General features: G+C 44.6%; 1 protein-coding gene across 3 annotated transcripts in view; it reads right to left on the bottom strand.

The window, feature by feature from the left end:
- ARHGAP10 (Rho GTPase activating protein 10) overlaps nt 1-22,052 on the bottom strand; it is a gene marked incomplete at both ends in the record, with an annotated part of 308,500 nt that overhangs the window by 6,874 nt on the left and 279,574 nt on the right. For 2 of the 3 annotated variants that reach the window (XM_080697718.1, XM_080697719.1), the window contains 2 exons: nt 887-978; nt 2,911-3,063. In XM_080697718.1, the coding sequence (XP_080553844.1) occupies nt 887-978; nt 2,911-3,063 (245 nt within the window). The remainder of the gene's footprint in view (nt 1-886; nt 979-2,910; nt 3,064-22,052) is intronic. The other variant, XM_080697720.1, reaches the window with a different exon arrangement.

The raw sequence follows: 22,052 nt of genomic DNA, 5'->3' as shown, positions 1-22,052 counted from the left end.
ACTAGCCTAACTGCATGCATCCATGTTAGTGTGACAGAGGAATGACCTTTGCTTCTACTCCAAGAACAAACTTCCCCAGCAAGGGTTATCCCGTCGTATGCGGGTGGTATTGTTTGTTTTCTGATGTTACCAGGAGTCCCTGGCTCTCAGGAGCACACACCTCACATGCACAGAAATCTATTCTAAATGAGGCGACTTGCTTTCTAAAACACAATCGTCAGCAAATGCTGCATTACCGGCAACACGCCACTCTGCACTCTGCTGAAATAGTCCACAGACTCCAAACACTCGGGCTAATAAGCCATTCCAAATAATCCAGGCGACCGGGCTCCCCAGCTTCCCCACAACTCTTTGGGGAGCTCCGCCCACACATGACATCACTGTTTCCACAGCAACCAATGAATTTCATAATGAGCAGGACAAGGGAGGGCGGAAATCAAGAGCGGGCGGGGAAATATACTGAACCATAGGAGAAATTTGTAAAATATTAAACCGGGCACAGCTGCTAAATGTCGGTGTGTGAACGTTAAACACTCGACGATCCGCCACCCTCCTGGAGATTCACACACTGCTCACACAGGCAAAAATGCAAACCCTGAGGGGCATGGACGTGAAGATGTTGTGAGCCTGGGACTCTTTGCAGGTCTGCAAAGGAGGCACCGAGGAGGCTTGGTTAGGGCTCTGGAAGTAAATCAGAGATACTTCTTAACTCCAAGTGGCACTAGCTTCTTTCCATAAGGAGAAAGTGGTTCCAGCCACCAACATACAGCCCTGGGAGTCCTCCTGTCCAGTCACGAGGCTGCCACATTAGTGACGGCACCCTGTGCGTGAGAGATGCTGTGGGGGGGGGGGCATATCCCACAACAAAGCTCCCATGAGCACTCACCATCCTCAAAGATGGCTCCGATCTCAAAAGACAGTTCCGAGCTGTGCTCCGCTTCGCAGGGGTACACCGCGCGAGCCTTCCGGTTGATCACGCTGCTGCAGAGGAAACAGGGAAGAATCAGAACCTGCAATGCCCAAAGAGAAGCCCTGGGGGTTCCCCTGAACCCCACTTCCCAAATCTCATTTCCATGTGACCAGTGGGGCGACTCCCTCCAAAAGGAGAATTAGAAGGAGGTGAACCTCAGGCAAGGTCAGGGTACAAATGTGAAGCTCTCCCCTCAACCAAGTGGCCTGATCATCCTCCCTGCTTGGCGGGGTGCCTGATCCGGAGGCTGGACATTGTCAGGACAACGCCTCGCGTTAGAGAAAGTGAAGATACACGCTAACCAGGCTCACTGAGATGAGCCCCGCTGACTCCACCCCCTGCCATGACCACCTGCTCCCCTCCAAGTGGGGAGGACCTTCTTTATCTCCACCCAACCCCCAGAGAGGCACGCAGGCTGGACCTCTCACAGCTTCTCCAAGCATCCTCTGTGCCCTTGAGAAAAAGGGGCATACTGGGTAAGGATGAAAGCCCTCTTCTTAGGCAGGTCAAAACGGAAGCAGAAGGAAATGCCCAGCCTCACTGCACAGGGGAAGCCGCCATGGTAAGAACCACCTGGGCCGATGGATGCCCAAGCAGACAGGCTTGCCAAAGGCCAGCTCTTCGGTCCTCTACCAAACTGGTCATTTAAGGCCATGTAAATTAATGTTTGCAGTGCCTGGTTTGCGTTCCTTTAAAACAAAGAAATGCGCTTTATGTTCGTTTGCAAGAAGTTCTTTCAAAATAAGTCCTTGCATAAATGCCCAATGAGCCCCAGAGAGCCAGAGTTGGTAGAAGCAGGTCGCACGGAGCCAGTTCCTCCGAGGAGCACACAGGGGGTCCTACCCATTTGGGATTCTGTAGCTGCAATTTCAGCCAACCATCAATCAAAAAATATATATTTTCTTGGTACTCAGAATTGAATCCAGGAGCATTCTACTTCTAAAAGATACTCCCAGCCCCATTTTATTCTTTTATTCTTTATTTTACTTAGTGAAACAGGGTCTAAGTTGCTGAGAGGCTTACTAAATTGCTGAGACTGGCCTTGAATCTGCGCTCTTCCTGTCTCAACCTCCCAAATCCTGGGATTACAGGTTTATGCCACCACAGCTTGCTTGAAATTTATTTATTTATTATTTATTTATTTATTTATTTATTTATTTATTTATTTATTTGTCTGGGGATGGAACCCAGAGGCATTTGACCTCAAAGCTACACCCCCTGCCCTATTTTTTATTCTTTATATTGAAACGGGTCTCACTAAATTGTGAAAGGCCTCACTAAGTAGCTGAGGCTGTCCACGAACTGCGATCCTCTGGTCTCAGCCTCCAGAATGCTGGGATTATAAGCGTGCACCACCACGCCTGGCTCAAAACATTTTTTTAAAAGTTGCATCTAGCCGGGCATGGTGGCGCACACTTGTAATCCCAGCATCTGGGAGGCTGAGACCGGAGGATCGCGCTTCATGGACAGCCTCAGCTACTTTGTGAGACCCTTCGCAACTCAGTGAGACCCTGTTTCAAAAATAAAAAAAATAAGCCAGGCGTGGTGGCGCACACTTGTAATCCCGCACTTGGGAGGCAGAGACAGGAAGATCATGTAAGTTCAAAGCCAGCCTCACTGGCTTAAGAGACCGTTATTCCAAATAAAAAAAAAAAAATATATATATATATATAATAGGTCTGGGAGTGTAGCCCGGTGGTAGAAGGGTTCCATCCCCAGTACCACATAAATAAATAAATAAATAAATAAATAAATAAATAAATAAATAAATAAAAGGTGCCTCTCGACTGAACATGTACAGACGTTTTGCTGGACATCCTTTTCTAAATAATACAATATAACAACTCATTTTTCTCTTTTATGAGAGAACACAGGTTCATCAAACCACTCGTGTGTGCGCGCGCTGCCCCCTACTTCACCTTGTCCTCCAAGCTCTGTACCTGTCAGGAGTCCTGTCCAAGATGGCAGCTGCAGGAGACATGGGGGAGGGCGATGACCGGGGTGATGGAGGTGTGACAGCTGGGTTGGAACTGAGTATGGCCGGAGACTGTGGGTTGAGCCACTGGACCATGGATGACCGGGTCTGGCTTGGACTAAGGATGGAAGTTTGAAAGATAGGATTAACAGTACAGACAGAGGCCATTGGACACCATATGCCCAACGGCACGACTGTCCACAGCCAGTGTGCCAGGTTCCAGCCCCTCGAGATACGTGAAGGCAGAGTCCTCCTTGGCCCTTCCGGGACTACAGCCCAAACGACAGGTACCAACCACCCAAACCAGCTACAACCCCAAACGAGAAATTCTGTATTGCTCTTCTTTAGATTTATGGTAAATCCAATCTGGTGTAACTTGGTACCATATTGGTTCACTAATCAGAAAACCAGAATCCAATTACTCAAAATAGTGGTGTGAACTTTTTTTTTCTTTTGGATATTGAGGATTGAACCCAGGGGCTTTCAACCTCCAAAATGCACCCCTTACCCTTTTTATTTTTTGCAACAGGGTCTTGCTGGGCTGTTGAGAGACTCACTAACATTGCTGAGGTTGTTTTTGAACTTTCAATCCTCCTGTCTCAGCCTCCCACATACTGGGATTATAGTTACACACCACTGTGCCTAGTTGTGGGTCGGACTTTTGAGGTCCTCCTTTCCCAGTGGGGTTACATTTTGTAAATGCAAAATGTAAATTGACAATATCATAAGCCAAACGTATACTTATTGTACCTAACCTACCAAACATCCCAGCTTATCAAGAGCACACCACAGGGGTGATAGCTGTCTTCTCTCAGGTTAGGAAGCTAACAGTCTTTGATGCCCCCAAAGACTGCACAACCCATCGCCAGCCTAGAAAAGACCAGAGAAGACCAGAACTCAAAGTAATGTTTCTACTGCATAAGTATCATTGGCAGACCTTCATAAAGTGCCAACATCTTAAGCTGGACCTTCCCAAGATGAAGACCGGCTGTATTTGTTTCTTCCGCTCATCAGGAAAAGTCACAAGAATCTAGAGTTAAGCCCAGGGCGTGTCGCTACCAAAGATGACACACAGCATTTTACTGTCTAAAGCTCTGAACACTGAAGAGTGGCAACTTTAGGGAGAAAAATGGCACTAGCAACCTAGATTCCTCTAGAAAGGGCGAAAGCCTGGAGTAGAAGGGAGAAGTCAAGGCACAACCATAGATCTTTGATGACCTGAACATTGAATATTTCAAGCTAAAAAAAATTAAGTTAGTGAATGCGCTCCTAGAGGGCTCTTTAAACACATAAATGTGCAATTTTTTTTTCTTTTATGTAGATGATAGCTGGCATCAGATATTTCTCTTGCAATCTGTGGCAAAAGCAGGTCCTCAATCCTTTTTCTTGTCCTCACAAAGCCAGTTAGAGCACTAGGAGTGTGAAGCCTTTGCTCAGCATTCGCATGACCGATTTAGACTCCTAATGCCCAAATCGAATTCTCTAAATCAGGTGCACAAAACACTACAGTATTGATAGAGTGGAAACGTAAAACATGGGTTTCCTCTCTTATGGCCTTAAAAGGGGGAAGGCCATTCAAAAACCATTATTCTTTAAAGAACTTATTTATAATTCCTCCGTGTGGCCATTTGTTGGGGTTAAGAAAACCTATTTTACTCCAAGCCATGAAACCCATAAATCTGAAAGTGGTACAAATGGCTAGCTACAAAAGTCACAGGATTCACAGAGTGAATCTTGAATAGTATCTTACTAATCAGGAAAAGAGTGAAGGAAGAAGCTCTGGCAGAGAATTTAAGGGTGCAGTTAGCCAACCAATTGCTACTTAATCTCGCAGCAATTATTCAAGGTCCCTGAAGAGAGGAAGATGGCGGGAGATGAGCTGCAGGCACACCTCCATCCAGGCTGCCCCGTCATAAACAGGCCAGTGACTACGCGATGGCCATCCATCTGCTCAGAGGGAGGACCACGACAGTGTGAAGAGAGACGCTGCACCTGCATTTACGAGGCCCTTTAAAAACAAAGGTCGTAAAATGCATAGCTATCATCTATTTAATTCTCACATCTTTCTTTAAAAAGGAAAGAAAACTCTCCATGGTTTTCTTTTTGCTTCTGAAAGGAAAACAAAAATACCTCGTGGTGCGTTCGGAAGGCGAAAGGCTTACTGGAAGAACAGATGCACACGGCAAGGGCCTTAGCTTGGTTTTTCTCCATCCTGTCCCAAATTGGGAACTCAATCAGTCATCCCTGCTCAAAGTGCGCCTGTTTTTATTACTTTGTCTCCTATTTTCTTTCTGTGTTGTTCGGGTACAAACAAGCTGTGCTGTGTAATCCAGAACTAACCAGTTCACCAAGACAACCCTTCACACTTCTCACTGAGATTCAAATTTCTGCACCTGCATTTGTGGACTTCTTCCATGGTAGCTCAGAAGCCTCAGCCGGATGGCTCTCTCCTGACTTCAGAATCCCACATGGGAACATACTTTGTAAGCCGTGTCACTGAGAAGGGGCCGGGAAAACGCGAGACTGAAAACAGTCGCTATGGAGATGAGGATGCCACGAACCTGAAGCCCCCGTGCAAGGGAGACCAGCGTAGCAAAGCAAGGTTTTGGAAACAGTGAAGAGGAGCTGCCTGGACAGAAGAAACTTTTCATAGTCTTGCCCCTGCGAAACGGAGGGGCTGAGGCAAGAAGGAAGTAAATATACTCAACTCACAGGAGTCTATGCCTCTATCAGGGCAGGTCAGAGGGGGCAGCAATCAGTGGTTTCTCACAAAAGCAAACTGTCCAACTTTTCTGAGAGCAAAAATGTATCCAAAAGAGCTTTATTATATGATCAAAACTTACTATTTTCCAGAATTTGGTAATTTTTTATAAGAGATTTTATTTGTTTGTTGTGGTATTGGGAATTAAACCCAGGGGCATTCTACCTCCAAACACACTCCCAAGCTGAGCGTGGTGCACGCTTGTAATCCCCGCGCTTGGGAGGCAGAGACAGAAGGGTCGCGCAGGTTCAAAGCCAGCCGCGCTGGTTTAAGAGACCCTGTTTCCAAATAAAATATAAAAAATAGGTGTCTGGGAGTGTAGCCCAGAGGTAGAAGGGTTTCCAGGAACCCCAATACCAACAACAACAAAAAAATACCACTCCCAGCCCTATTTTATTTGGAAACAGGATTTTCAGCAGTTGCTGAGGGCCTCACTAAGTTGTAGGGGCTGGCTTTGAACCTGTGATCCTCCTGTTTCAGCACCCAAGCAGTGGGATTACAGGTGTGTGTCACCATGATGCCTGGCTAAAAATCTTTTTAAATTTCAATTCTTTAAAATTTCATTCCTCTATTTTAAGGAGCTATATCAAGTGCTGTGAACATGAATGATTGTATCACTTTGACCCCTAATATGAACTTCACACAGCAACCAAAGTGGGTTTTTATCTTTTTTTTTTTTTTTTTTGAAACTGGGGATTGAACCCAGAGCCCAAGTATTTTTTTAAAAAACAACTTAGCCGGACGTGGTGGTGCACGCTTGTAATCCCCACGCTTGAGAGACGGAAACAGAAGGATCACGCAGGATCGAAGCCAGCCGTGCTGGCTTAAGAGACCCTGTTTCCAAATAAAAATATAAGCTGGGTGTGGTAGCGCACGCTTGTAATCCCAGCATTTGGGAGGCTGAGACCGGAGGAGGATCGTGGTTCGCGGACAGCCTCAGCTACTTAGTGAGGCCCTCTGCAACTCGGTGAGACCTGGTTTCAATATAAAGAATAAAAAAATAGGGCTGGGGATGTAGCCCAGAGTTCGAATGCCCTTGGGTTCCATCCCTAGACCCACAAAAAAAATAAATAAATAAAAAATAAAAAAATAAAAAAATAGGTGTCTGGGAGTGTAACTTGGAGGTAGAAGGGTTTCCAGTAATCCCAGTACCACCACCACTAATAATAATAATAATAATAATAATAATAATAATAATAATTTAAATTAAATTTTAAAAACTTAGTAACTTTTTAAAAAGCCATATAAAAAATATGTCTTACAAGATAATTGCTGATATTCTCTTTTCTTCGATTTGGAACATTTTGAAGAACACCAAGCATTTGGGGGTGGCAGCCCATAGAATTCCAATTTTTGTCAATGTGGGCTCTAGGAGAGAGTAAGAGTCCGAAGGCATCCAAGTAAAAAATGAATCAGCTATCTCCCCCATCCATCTGGAATGGCTCTACCCACCCTCCAAAGCACAGATAGAAGTTCTCCACACTCTCTCCTGTTGGTCTCTCCACGGTCTCTCCTGTTTCTGTACATCTAGGCAGCAAGAGGTTCAGACAACCTTTGTTCTGTACTGTCCTTTTCAGATCTATCAGGCCAACAGCCCCAGAAGACAGAGACCATGTGTCTCTGGAAGAAGAAGAAGGGAACTTTACCCTACCAAAGAAGACTTGGGTGTCCTTAGCTCTGGGCGCCACCTGGCCCATGAAGCATGGCCCTGTGGGTGCCGAGCACCCTGCTGCTTGACTATTGTTCTCCCTATGATCAGTGGAGGCCTTCAGCCCTGGTCCAGGGTTCCACATCTTCTTCCAGCATCCATAAAGCCCTGGCAGGCAGGCTACCTCAGTAGGGTGGAAGAGAGAAAAATCTCAGAGCCCTCGCTGTTCTTTGATAGTATCATCTGAGAAAAGAGGCCATTTTTTTGTGAATGCTGAAAACCCTGCAGAGAAATTCTTTGTGTTAAAGATAAAAAAAAAGTATGGTGGTACCAGAATAAAAAACTTAGTAGGTACTAGAACTTAATACTTTGAATGTATGCCTCTGCCACTTCTCAAATTTAAATTAAAAAAAGATACCACCTATTTATTTCCTGCTTCTTTCTGCTCCTTTAACAAAGGACTTTTTGTTTTGTTTTGTTGTTGTTGTTGTTGTTTTTTGTTTTTTTGTTTTGCAGTACTAGGGATAGAACCCAGGGGCATTCTATACCTTTGAAAGACATCCCCAGCCCTATATTTTATTATTTATTTTTTATTTATTTAATTTTGGGGGTCCTGGGGGTGGAACCCAGAGGCTTTCTGCCTCTGGGCTATACTCCCAGACCTATTTTCTATTTTATTTGGAAACAGGGTCTCACTAAGTTGCTGAGAGCCTCACTAAGTAGCTGAGGCTAGCTTCGAACCTGTGCGATCCTCCTGTCTCAGCCTCCCAAGTGCGGGGATTACGAGTGTGCGCCACCACGCCTAGCTTATTCTTTATTTTTTAAAACAGGGTCTCACTGAGTTGCAAAAGGCCTCACTAAGTAGTAGCTGAGGCTGTCTTCGAACCCCTATCCTCCTGTCTCAGCCTCCCAAATGCCGGGATGACAAGCGTCCGCCGCCATGTCCAGCTAACCAAGGCCTTTTGACTGGGGAGACTGGAGTGGACACAACCCAAATCTATTTAGTGATGAGCTGCTGAATGGTTACAAAAAGCATCTGTGTGCCACAAGTTCCTAGAAAGCCAAGTTGTGGTTTTCAAAAAATGGAGAAAGACGTCCAGTCTTCCTTAAAGGCCAGAAACCTCAGTTACCAGAACAGAAATGAAGAGAATGACTTAAGCCACTTCCTGATCTTCCCAGCATAACACACCACACCGGAAGCATCTTTTCTCACGATGGACTCCTCCGAGTCAGCAGCCAAGGGTCAACAGCACCACCTTCCCCCGAGTGGACCACATCCTTCTCGAGGAAAAGGAATCAGCGGGAAGAAGGGTGGCTCCCTAGGAAAACACGGGGGTTTTAAACAGCTAACCCAGAAGTGTGGTCCTGAAAGCACCAGTAGCGAACACCTACACGGCCAGTCCTAAGGAGGCAAAGGTAAGTCCCAGGAGCGGGTGGGTGGGCGATGTGCAGGGCACAGAAGGTGCATCTGTGTCTGTGGGAACTCTGCTATGAAAAGAATCAGCACATCAGGTGTGGTGGCGCACCCCTGCAATCCCAGCACTTGGAAGGCTGAGACAGGAGGCTCTCAGGCTTGAGGCCAGCCTTAGCAACTTAGCAATATGCCCAGCAAGTTACTTAGACCCTGTTTTCAAAATAAAAAACAAAGTAGGGCTGGAGGTGTGGCTCAGAGGAAGAATAGCCCTGGGTGCAATCTCCAGTGGAAGGGAGGGAGGGAGGAAGGAAGGAGAAAGAGAAAAAAGGGGAAAGGAAAGAAAAAGAGTCAATACTCTTGAAAATGGAGTCTGCATTTCAGAGAAAAACCCTATAGGTTTTAAGATGGCGTGTGTGGGGGAACCATGAAATTATGGTTTCAGTCTATGGGGACACTTTACAGAGTTTACTTGTATAAAATGTCACAAACCAGCAGTGCAGGCTGCTTCTGATTCAAACTGTGATCCAATCTCCTCCCGTCCTAGACTCTATGCTCCCTGCATGTTAAAAACTTTCCGAGTACAAACACTGCAGAAAGGCGGGAGGGGGCGAGGGCCTGATCTGTGCAAAGGGCCACCAGCTGCACCAGTCCCCAGAGAACTCCAGCACTGAACAAACATTTCCTGCATAGAAGGGCGGGCCGCAGGCAGTGCTGGTAACACACGCGCCCGATCCCAAGCTCTTGGGAGGGCCGAGCACAATCTAAGATCCAAAGGGGTTGAGCGGAGAAAACAGAGCCAGGAAACGACTGCTTATCCGCAGTGACTGCGTCCTCCAGACACTGAGAGTTGACTGACTCTATCACATCCGAGTCGAAGCAGAAGCTCACAGTGGAATGAAAGATTTTTAAAACCTCATTTGCAAGGTCTCCGAGCAGGAGCTAACACATTAGTGAAATGATCTTTCATGCCAGTCTGGGAAATGTACAGCATAAGTCGAGAACAGCTGTCCTGGGCAAAAGTGTTTGAAAATGTTAATAAAGACAGAAGGAAATATTGTAGATCTGTAGGGTATGGGGAAATCTCTGCTCAAATAAATGCCAGAGAGAGAAGAATCCACAAGCAAGCGTATCGTGTGGTTCAAGAGAACGCATCAAGAAGAAGAGAGGAGAAGCAAAAGCCGAGACTTGTAACCCACAGGGCTGCAAGAGGCCTTCGCTGACCACAGGACAGGTTTTCAAAAGGAGCCCGCTCACCCACCGCTCACAGTCTCAGAAGTACGTACAGGGCACAGTGCCAGGCCCTGGGAAGCCCAGGGGCTGTGACGTCGGCTCTCCAGGAACCCACAGCCAGGTGAGTGACCATGGCCAATCATCAGGTGACCGCGAGTGCCTGGCCCTGGGCTCCAAAGCCAGCGCTGAAGTTTGCTGGTTGTGTGCCCCTGTGTGGCTTCATCGCCCAATGCTCATTTTTTTTCATCACTGGAAATTAACCAAAGGATGAGAGCAGGGTATGGTGGTGCACGCCTACAATTCCAGGACTCGGGAGGCTGAGACGAGAGGATCTCAGGTTCGAAGTCAGCCTTGGCAACTTAGCAAGACTATTTCAAAAAAATCCCCACTACCACAGAAGAAGAAGAAGGAGGAGGAGGAGGAGGAGGAGGATGTGGAGGAGGATGTGGAGGAGGAGGAGGAGGAGGAGGATGTGGAGGAGGAGGATGAGGAGGACGTGGAGGAGGAGGATGTGGAGGAGGAGGAAAGGGCTGAGGTATAGCTCAGAGGTGGGATGTCCCTGGGTTCAACCTCCAGTACCAAAATAATAATAATAGTAATAATAATAATAATAATAATAATAATAATAATAATAATAATTAAGCAAAAGGAAAGGATGGGACTTCCTAGCTAGAGGCTGTGGTATAAGAGAATGACGTCAGGGTGCCACCCAGTGGGCAGTGCACAGCGGGTATTATTAGCCCACGCCCTGGATAACCAAGACTAAATCTTGGCCAAATAATTTAAACTCTTCTCAGATAAAATGGGGGAGGTTAATTATTAATAGGCTGGGGCACTCTATGATTTAAACGGCTGATAGGTATAATGCGCACAACACTGACTGGAGTTAGTAAATGAGTAATAACATGGTTGTTCAGAGTGCAATAATAAATGAAGTCTTTATCAGTAGCTGTATTTCTAAGTCAGACCCTGCTTCTGGGTCTAGGGTTACATCATCACCAATGAAAAGATCATAAGTAAGTACGCCAAAGAAGAAAAATCACAAAGCTATAAAGTGGATATCATCATTTTAAAAAAGAATCAAGGATTATTAAATACACTGTGGGGGTTGAATTAAAAAAATAGTTTTGGGGAAACTGGTGAAATCTCCACAAAGGATGCAATTAAGACAGAAATATGGTACCAACACTATTTTAGGGGTGAGGGTACTGGGGGTTGAACCCAGGGATACTGCTTCTCAGATATAGTCCCAACCCTTTTTATTTTGATATAAGGTATCGCCAAGTTGCGGAGGCTAACCTTGAATCTGTGATCCTCCTGTCACAGCCTCCCAAGTACTGGGATTAGGGGTAAGGGCCACCATGTCTGGCATACACTCTAAAAAAACAAACAAAGGTACTATGGTTCTTTAAAATATTTATAAGAGGGGAAAGAGGGTGAAGGGTACGGAGGAATGTTGTACTATTTCAGCTTTACTGTAAACCTAGATGCATTTCAAAATAAAAGTCTTACCTTAAGCAATAGGTTATAAAAAGAAAAATTCCAAACAGGCTTTTGGATCACCAAAACACTAAAGGCCTTTTAAAATTATGATCACATACCTGCAGATATCCAAAACACAGAAGGAAAATTTTGAATGGTTTGCTGACAAGAAAAGACATGTGAAGTAAGCTCGGTGGCACACGCTTGTAATCCCAGAATTTAGGAGGCTGAGACAGGACAATCGCAGGTTCAAAGCCAGCCTCAGCTACTTAGTGAGGCTCACAGCAACCTACGGAGACCCTGTTTTCAGATAAGAAATAAAATCAGGCTGAAGGTACAGCTTTGAGTTAGAGCGCCTCTGGGTTCAATCTCCAGTAACCACCCCCCAAAATAAGACATGTAAAAGTTTATTAGAAAATCTCCTGAAATAGACCTGGTGGAGCACGCCTGTAATCCCAGTGCTCGGAAGGCCGAGACAGTAGGACCAAAAGTTCAAGGCCAATAGTTTGCAAAAATTTAGCAAGGACCTGATTCAAAATAAAATAGCACTGGGGGTGTGGCTAGAGGTAGAACATCCCTGGGTTCAATCCCCAATACCACTACCAATAATTAGGCCTGGGAGTGTAGCTCAGACGTAGCACACCCCAGGTGCAGGTATGCACACCATGCACACACATGGTTACCTTTAGCACACATCAAGCACATAACTGCTATTCTTGAAACTAGATTTTAAGAAATGTGTGCTTTTCTGAATAGATCGGTTTGAAAAAAGAAATGGAAAAAGACCTTACAAGATGTAAAGATCTTCCATGTAAATGGATAGGCAGAAAAAATATCAAAATGGCCATACATCCAAAAGTGATCTACAGATTCAACACAATACCCCATTAAATTACCAAGGTCATTCTTCATAGACATAGAAAAGATCAGTCTTTAAATTCATTTGGAACAATAAAAAACCCAGTAGCCAAAGTAGTTCTCAGCAATAAAAACCATACAGGAGGAATCATAATATCTGACTTTAAAGTATACTACGAAGCCATAGTAATTTAAAAAAAAAAAAACAGTATGGCACTGACACAAAAACAGACACATAGACCAATGGAGCAGAATAGAAGACTCAGCAGCAAATCTGCACACTTAGAGCCAATTGATTTTTGACAACGAGGCCAAAAACATAAACTGGAAAAAAAGCCTGTTCAACAAATGGTGTTGGCAAAACTGGTTAAACATATGTAGGAAAATGGAAATAAATCCCACTTTCTCACCCTGCACATGAGTCAATTCAAGATGGATCAAAGACTTGGAAATTATATCAGAGACCTTGTGGCCCCTTGAAGAGGGCATTGGTACAACACTGCAATACATAGGCACAGATAAAAACTTTCTCAATGAAACCCCAAAGGCACAAGAAACTAAAAGGCAAATCAGTAACATGGGATTGCATTAAGCTGAATAGCAAAGGAAACTATCATGAACCTCAACAGAGAGCCAACAGAATGGGAGATTTTTGCTAACTACTCCTCCAATAGAGGACTAATTTCTAGAATATACAGAGAACGCAAAAAACTCAGCACTGAGAACATAACCCAATCAAAAAATGGGCAAGTGAACTAAATAGACACTTCATGAAAGAAGAAATTCAAATGGCCAATAAATGCATGAAAAAAAGCTCAACATCATTAGCAATCAGAGAGATGCAAATCAAAACTACCCTGAAATTTGACCTAACTCCAATTAGAATGGCCATCATTCAAAACACAAACAACAACAAATGCTAGTATGGATGTGGAGAAGTGGAAACTCTAACATTGTCGGTGGGATTGCAAATTAGTGCAACCACTTTTGAAAACACTACGGAGGATCCTCAGAAGAATGAGAACAAACTTATCATATGATCCAGCAATACCACCTCTGGGTATCTACCCAAAAGAAAGGAAACCAAACTACCAAACTAATGCATGTGTATCTATGTTCATAGCTGCATAATTCACCATAGCCAAACTATGGAACCAGCCAAGATGTCCATCAACAGATGAATGGATTACAAAACTATGGGATATGTACATGATGAATTTTACTCAGCCATAAAGAAAAATACAATTATGTCATTTACAGGGAAATGGATTAAACTGGAAGACATTATGCTAAGTGAGATTAGTCAGAAATCAGATGCTCTTCTTAATATGCCAGAAGCTAGGGAGAAAACAGGTCATAGGAGGAACTCTAGATGACAAAGGAGATACTATAGATGAGCAACTAAGGCGACCTAACTGAGGAGATTGGAGGAAGACAGAAATTCTCTAATGCACATGATGTACTTATATCGAATATATCAATGTCAATCACTAAACCAAACATGAGAAGGAGGGAGGGGAAGGGAATGGGCTAGGAATTGGGTAAAGTGATGTGTGCATGTATGTCTCCACCATCTTGTATCCCATTAAGATGTATGATTACAATGCACCAATAAAAACTTAAAAAAAAAAATCCGGGCATGGTGGTGCACGCTTGTAATCCCCGTGCTTAGGAGGTGGAAACAGGAGGATCTCACAGGTTCAAAGCCAGCTATGCTGGCTTAAGAGACCCTGTTCCCTTCCCCCCCAAAAAAAATAGGTCTGGGAGTGTAGTCTGAAGATAGAAGGGCTTCCAGGATCCCCAGTACCACACACACAAAAAAAACCCAAACAAATAAACAAAACAAAAAACAATTAGAAAAAACTTATTTACAAAGACAGGCAGCAGTGGGCCACCAGAGCTCACCCCTGGATTGGAGCGCCCAAGATGGAGTAGAGGAGATGAAGCCAAGGCTGGTGAGCTTCCCTTGCAGGAGAAGGCCCTGCTCCCCACTCCTCTGTCCTCCTGGCTCAGTGGCACAGGACTCCCTGGGGCCTACCTGCACATGCCCTGTGCTTTGTTGGAGCCAAAGTTCTTGGGAGCCATTGCTCCCATGGCCTCTCATGCATGAGGGAGCCAGTCAATCCATCAAGTTTGCATGTAAAAGCAATCACTTGCTCATCCTTGAAAAACTGTTGTTTGCAAGAAATGTGTGGGCTGGCAGAGAGGAGAGATGCCGAGGAGATCTCTTGCAGGAGGGTGGCCATGGCTATCACTCGGGCCTCTACTGGTGGATACTGAGGCTCCATAGGCATTCTTGGCTTTGCTTTAAGAGAACTGTCTTAGAATGACATCTCAGGCCAGTCTTTCACTCCGAGAACACTCCTGAACTCCATCTCCCTTCCTGCCAGGTGGATCGCTGCAGTTCTCAGATCTCAGAGCATTAAACTTGGGTTTGCTGCTAGCTGAGCAGAAAGGAGTTCTAGATTCACCTGCATGAATCCTGGGGCTTTGGAGACCTGAGCATTGTAGTCCTGCAGGGTCACTGGCAGGAAGATTTCTACCATCCCAGAATGGGAAATGGCAGCTGAAGATGCCAACAGGGTCTAGCTGAGCTCAGAATGAGCACAAAACTGCCCTGCTAGGAGAAATCCTGTGGTTACTTTCTGAGCAGACGGATGAGTTACCTGCTGGGCTGTGACAGGGGAGACACCCATCATGCTCAGAATAATTCACAGATTGGACTGGGTCCCAGGGGGTTCCTATTGCCTTCATTACTTTGAATCTAAGAGCCTCCTCCTGTCAGGGATCCTCAGACAGAGGAGGGGGCCAAGCCAAGGCCTCCAGCAACTGCTCAAAACAACCAACTTCAGGTCAACATTGGCTTCTCCAACACGGCAGAGAACTGTCTATTGAGAAACTTATGGGACTGATGAACCAGGAAGTTGGGGTCAAGTTAAACTAAGAAGATCAGATTAGAGTCTCAGAGGGAAGGAAACCCCCAGCAGGTGGCTGCTTCCATTGGTGCAGGGAGCAGCTTTTATTACAGGCGGTATCTTGTAACCTTACAACAATCCAGAGGCCGGATGTTATTATTCCTCTTCGACTGATAATCTTGCTAAGCCTTAGTTGGGTTAAGTAACTTATATGAGGTCTCCAAGGTTTTAAAAAGCAAAAGGAGGTAAGCCAGGCCTGTATGAGTCTGAGATCAATGTTCCAATGTTCTACCACTCTCAACTGTCCCCTGAATTCTAGAGAAAGCTTCAGCATGAAGCCCCCTTTACTTATCTATCTCTCTATCTATCTATCTATCTATCTATCGGTAGAAGGCCCCTGAGCTATGTATTCAGCCCTATTTTATTTGGAAACAGGGTCTCACTAAGTTGCAGAAGGCCTCGATAAATTGCTAAGACTGGTTTCAAATTTGCCATCCTCCTGTCTCAGTCTCCCAAGTACCAGGATTATAGGCTGTGTGCCACCATGACCCACTCCTGCTTTATTTTGATACAGTGACATAGCCAAACAGTTCGTAGACAGGAAAAACTTAATTCCAATAATGGCATCAAGTTAAAAAAATAATCTTTACTGTCATAACAAAAATCAGTGAAACTAAAACCTGTAAGACCTATGCAAAACAATTATTTAAAAAGTATTAAGCAGTAGAGAAGCTACTACAAAATTCGGACTGTGTCTTCAATTGAGGAAAAAGTCAACTTTTCATTATGAGGCTTTATGAAAATTTATATGAATAATCAATATTCTGGATTAAAACAAGACCTCCATATATCCTAGAACCCACAGCATAGCAAAATAAGATAGGATTTAGTGTTTCCAAGCACACAACACAAATACCAGATTTACCCATTATACCTTAGCAGATATGTCAAGGGACATCAGGATGCTGGGCAGTTAGAACAGCAAGGTCTCTCCTTGAAGTTGGAAAGAAGTCAATGGAACATACACGAAGAAAGCTGTACCCCCAAGATGACTATAAATAGACATTTATAGTCAATGGCCAAGTACAGGGGCCCCACAACTAGAGGGCTCTACTGAAGCAAAAGGGAGATAACGGAACATCCTATTCCTTATAAAAAAAGATTGTGGATGCTGCTCTATTGCAAATATCAAATTTGCCAAGTCCCTGGGTTCTGTTGGAGGGCAAGATGCCTCTTCCCCAAATCTGTCAAGGCATCACTAGATAAGCAGTGTACAACGATCAGATTCCAATGCTAATTCCTCCACAGATAATTCCAAACCACAGCCCTGTGGATCAGGTTGAGCCAGAGGTCCTGTTCACAAGGGCAGTGAGCTGCTGGAGGCCATGCTGGTCAGGGTGGGAACATGACTTGAAGCTTGAACAATGGCCCATGTGCACCTAGAGCATTTCAACCTCTACAGTAAAATAAAAGACACCGTGAGTCACTGGGCAAAGAGGCCAAGGGTCAAACTCTTGACATGTAGAGCTTTGACTAGTCACGGGGCTTGCTCCAGTGTTTCTATGCCCTCTGGGCCCTGGTTCCCCTACCTTTAAAAATGAAAATATAACCACCCCGTTGGGTTGATTTCAACAATCAGATGAAATACAATTTACCAAAATCTAATGGCCTATGGTGCTTAATGCTCCATGGATGGTCTTTAGTCCTAAGAAATGCAAGAGGGTTACTATTCAATCCAACCTTCTCTGCAGCTTCAAACCACCAGCCTCTGCTACCACAAAAGGTGCCACCCCTTTTTATCTCTAGAGGTATAGAAAGGAGCTAATTTCTTAGCAGAATTTCCCTCCCTCTCCCCCCGAACTCTTTCTTAAATCTGGACTGGGGATTGAACCCAGAGGCAAGTCTACCTCTAAGCTATACCACAAGCACTTAAAATTTTTTTATAAAACCATCTTGCTATGCTGCTACGGATCTTGCTAAATTGCTGAGGATGGCCTCAAACCTGTGGTCCTCCTGTCTACATCTCTCAAGCACTAGAATTGCAGAAGTGTGCCACCATGCCCAACTTAATTTCAAAGACTGCCGTGAGGGACATTCTCTGTCTGCTCGACCCCTGTTCTTTCTTAGACTTGACCTACCTTGGCCTCCAGTCTTTCTGGACCTACCCAGGGGCCCTATTGCTCACTGAAGTATGGGAGCAGGTGCTGGTCCTAATTCTTTTTTCATGATACCCAGCACCAGACAGCACATCCTTCCCCAGAAAGGCGCTGGTTCTGCTGGAGATCTCAGTCCATGGACCCCACGGTACTCCGAACTTCAGATAAATCATTCATGGTCTATTGTGTGATGCGCTAAGCCACAAATCATATTTAAGGGGTATTTTGATATATCCCAGCAGAATCCATCACCTTGCTTAAAAACAGTTTGGGAACAAAAGTTAACCGGGGCCAACTGTAAGGGCAAATAGAAAAGTTGCTGACCTTATTAGGAAATGGTCTCTCTGCGAGCCGGTCAAGATGCTGGAGATTCTTATGATGGTCGTTTCATTCCTCTGGCTTAAGTCTAACCCTCTCCTGATCCCTTTCTAAATTTGCATAGCTCCTTTTACCTTACTACAGGTCCTATGTGTGTTTATTTATTTATTTTTGGGTGTTTATTTTAATTGTGGGGAAGAGAGCAAGCAGATGTGCAAAAACCTTTTAAGATAAATTCCCTACTTTCTTTGGAAATCATCTTCACGGTATTATGATAAAAATATTATGATGCCAACTTCTAGGATGAACCAACTGCCCTGGTCCAGGAGAGACTGGGAGCAATGAGAGATCAAACAGTGTGTATATGGGGCTGGGCCGGTGGCTCCATGGGAGACCTCTTGTCTGGTATTCTCGAGGCCCTGGGTCCAATCCCCAGTACCAAAAAACAACACAACACGAATACAACATAGTGTACAGCTGAAGAAGACTCCAGGAAGGATAAGGCAGAGTGAAGAATGAAAACTAAGAGAGGGAGGGAGGTGGTGAAGTCAGTCTATGTTGGCCACCCTGTAATTTCTAGGCCAGTGCCAAATTTCTCAGGAATATGTTCCCTTTCTGAACTTCAGATAAAGCATTCATGGTCTATTGTGTGAGGCGCTAGGCCACAAATCATATTTAAGGGGTATTTTGATATCTCCCAGCAGAATCCAGCACCTTGCTTAAGAGCAGTTTGGGAACAAAAGTTAAATAATTTGAAATGCCAAGTGGTTGTCTTTGGGGAACCCTCAACCCTTCCTGTAAGCTGGCTGAATCTGTAAAGGAAGCTGGTTAGTTCACAGACAAGAATAAAAATAGTGACCAGCAAGTGCACACAACGTGTGTGGTCAACACGTGCAGACTGCCTGTCTTTGGGAAGAGAAGTACTAATTAGTAATTTACAATAACCAGCACTGGGCTGGGATGTAGCTCAATGTTAGAGCGTCAGCCTCGCATCACTGAAGCCCTGGGTTCGATTCCCACTAGCAACAAATAAATGAACACATAACCACCCAATATCAGCTGTGGGTAGGCATGTTCTCCTCAGCACAACAGTGGCTGGAATATCTTCATATTCAGGATAAACAAAGCCAAGCAGGCAGGAGAGGGGAAACTCCTCACTCCTGACCTACCAGGGCCCGCAGTGAGATGCACCTCAGCGTACCCACCCCCCAGCTAGAAAAGGCCATTGAACGATCCTGCCATCTTGAATGTGGCACGGAGAGGGATGTGTCCTTTCATTTGAAATCTGCAGAGGAAGCAGAGTGTGAGGCCAGATATTTCTTAAAAAGAGATTTTCTTTTGTGGCAGGGAACCTAAAAGGATTACTTGTCAAGAATCTGGCTCCATCAATTACAATTGAAAGAAACCTGTTTAGAGAAAACTACTTTAAATGGTGATGGGGAGGGCGGGATGACTTTGGAACATTTGAAATACCTTGACCTATGACGTTATGTCCTCCCCAAAAGACAGAGCTCGCAATTCCTCACTGGCAACGAAACCACCCATCACCTTCCAGAGAGCACAGGTAAGTAATAGCTCCAGATTGATTGACTGCGATGAAAAACACCCACCAGTCATAAACATCAGCAGAAACCCAAGAAATCCAATTCTGCCTACTGTTTTCCACCTGCCAGAGGCCACAGCTGTATTTACCCGCTGCCTCTATCGGAATCACAGCTGCTGGAGGTTTTTCCTCTGCAAATTTGCTTTCCGGTGGCCGAAGCCGTGGCATTTACTAGAGGGCGACCAGGGTCCTCTGTGATCCGCATACAGTTGGACTCTATTCCTTGGGACCTCGGATAAGGTAAGGGCTAGTTTGGGGACAGCCAAGAAGCCACTCTGCCTGAAAACAAAGTGCCACAGGTCATGCCTCCTCTTTAAAGGGTTTTAATGACCCCATAGCAATTTTGGTTAAAAGGGGACGTAATCAGCATTTTCTAAAATCGTCCGTAGTCACGGCTGTGTAGCTCGTATATGGAGATGAAGAGAAAACAAAAGACAGAAAACACACATCTGCAGTGAACACCACACTGATAACTGCCAGAGGAGCAAGAAATATGCTCGAAAGATAAAACGCTGAGACTAAGTCTCTGAACTTCCTGGAGGAAGAGAGTTCTTACCCTTTCTTTCTAAGGGAGAGAAAAGATGGATTAGAAACCAAACATAATAACCTAAGAGACATGTGATAATATGCAGAAAGAAATGGGGCTTCCAAAAGGAAAGAAGTTTTCCAAATACATATTAATAAGAAATTAAATATTTACTGATAACTATGTCAACATCCATCACACACACACACACAAAAAAAAAATTTTAAAGAGTTGTTAAGATCCGATTCCTAGCATGGAGAATTTTCTGACCTAACTTGGGGTGAGGAAAAGATTAGATATATAGATGTACACATACCATATACACATCAAATAGTACTAAAAGGCAAATATTAGCTGATACTCAAAGCATTATTTTATTAATGCCAAATGATGAGTATCAGTAGAGGAAAGTCTTATGTCCAGGCTCTCTCTAGGCTGGCGTACAAGGGAATACTTCCTGGAGGGTGAAGACTGAATTAGACCCTGAGGATAGGTCAGAGTGCCTTCAGCTACACAGCAGGGAGGTGTTTTGGGCAGAGGGGATCCATGTAAGCAGGAAGCATACCTGGGTGACTAAAAGACAGAGACACGCCTCCCTAGAAGAGTGTTTTAAAGGAGGAAAAAGCATATTCTCACTTGTATGCCGGAGATAAAAACATAGATCTAAAAGCAGAGAGGAAAACAGTGATTATAAAAGGCCGATAATGGGGGGAGTTGGAGAGAGGTCGTTAATAGGTCCAGGGGTGCAGGTGGCTAAGGTGAATGATTCCTAATATTCTATAGCACCGTGGTTGTGTGCTTCAAAACTGCTAGCAATGACAAGAAAAGAATAATAAATGTTTGAGGCGATGGGTATACTAAGTACCCTGCATCTGATCATTATATATTGCTTATGTGTGTTAAAATATCACACTGAGCCGGGCGTGGCGGCGCACGCTTGTCATCCCCGCGCTTGGGAGGCAGAGACAGGAGGATCGCGCAGGTTCAAGGCCAGCTGCGCTGGCTTAAGAGACCCTGTTTCCAAATAAAAAAGTATAAAAAGTATAAAAAAATAGGTCTGGGAGTGTAGCCCGTGGGAGTGTAACCGGAGGTAGAAGGGCTTCCAGGAAGCCCAGTACCACCAAAAAATAAAAAAAATAATAAAATATCACACTGAACCTCATAAATATATACAATTACTGTGTGCTAATTTAACAAAATAAAAATATATGCTAGAAAAATGAGAGAAATCACTTATCCTAAATATACTAAAAAAAAAAAAAGTTTTCTATTATTGAAACACACTAGTAACATGAAGAGAGGGGACAGAGTCCCCAGGCCAAGGACCCATTGCTTAGGAGGGAAGCTTCTAGAAATGCAAACATTCAGAACTCCTCCATCATCAGCTCAGGGTAGGCCCAAGAGTGGAGGGTTTTGTGTTTGCTTTTGTTTTTAAATCAAGTCCAGGGCTTCAAGCAGGCTAAGCAGGGCACTCTACCACTGAGCAACATCCCCAGCCCAGGAGGAGTATGGGCTTTAAGAAAACCTACAGGCGATTCTGAGGTGTGCCCAAATTTAAGGAACACTGGTCTGTATGCCTAAGCTAAATCTGGGCTGATGGGTGCTCACAAGTATATCCTTTCAAGATATATCAGGAGTACTGTAATACTTAAAAGAAATCAAAATGCATTTCTTCTACTGCAAAAGAAAAAAGAAATTAAGCTCTTGAAGTGAGAGGAAGTCTGCGTGATAACAAATCTCCTGTCTCCACTGGCTTCCGCTTCCCCCAGCCCCCACCCTTCTTCAGCTTCTCAAGGTTGGAGTGCTGTTCGTGACATTTTCAAATGAGTATGACTAGGAAGCTGGGGAATTCACTGCTCATTTGATTTATGACCAAAAATATCAAGCTCTTCTTGTTTCGGGCCCGGACGTGTTGTGAATTGAACGCTGGCTGTCCCATGCCTCATAATGTCACTTTTCTGCAGAGCCACTATGGAAGAAAGATGGCTGGCTCAACTCTTCTCCACTCGCTGTGATGTGTGCCCACTGGACGAAATAATCAGGAATCTGGTTTCCACTAAAACACACATAGGCTAAATCCCACCTCAAGTGCAGCCAGGATCACAGGCTCTGGGGTCCTGTGTAACTAATGTTCCTGCCACTGGTGACGCTAAAGTAAGAGAGACTTTTTACCCTGGGTAAAGAACAGCAGAGGTG

The sequence above is a fragment of the Muscardinus avellanarius genome (assembly GCF_963383645.1).
Source record: "Muscardinus avellanarius genome assembly, chromosome: 6".
NCBI classification, from domain to species: domain Eukaryota; kingdom Metazoa; phylum Chordata; class Mammalia; order Rodentia; family Gliridae; genus Muscardinus; species Muscardinus avellanarius.
The sequence above is the reverse complement of the archived record's forward strand: the minus strand, read 5'-3'. Positions and strand labels throughout refer to the sequence as shown.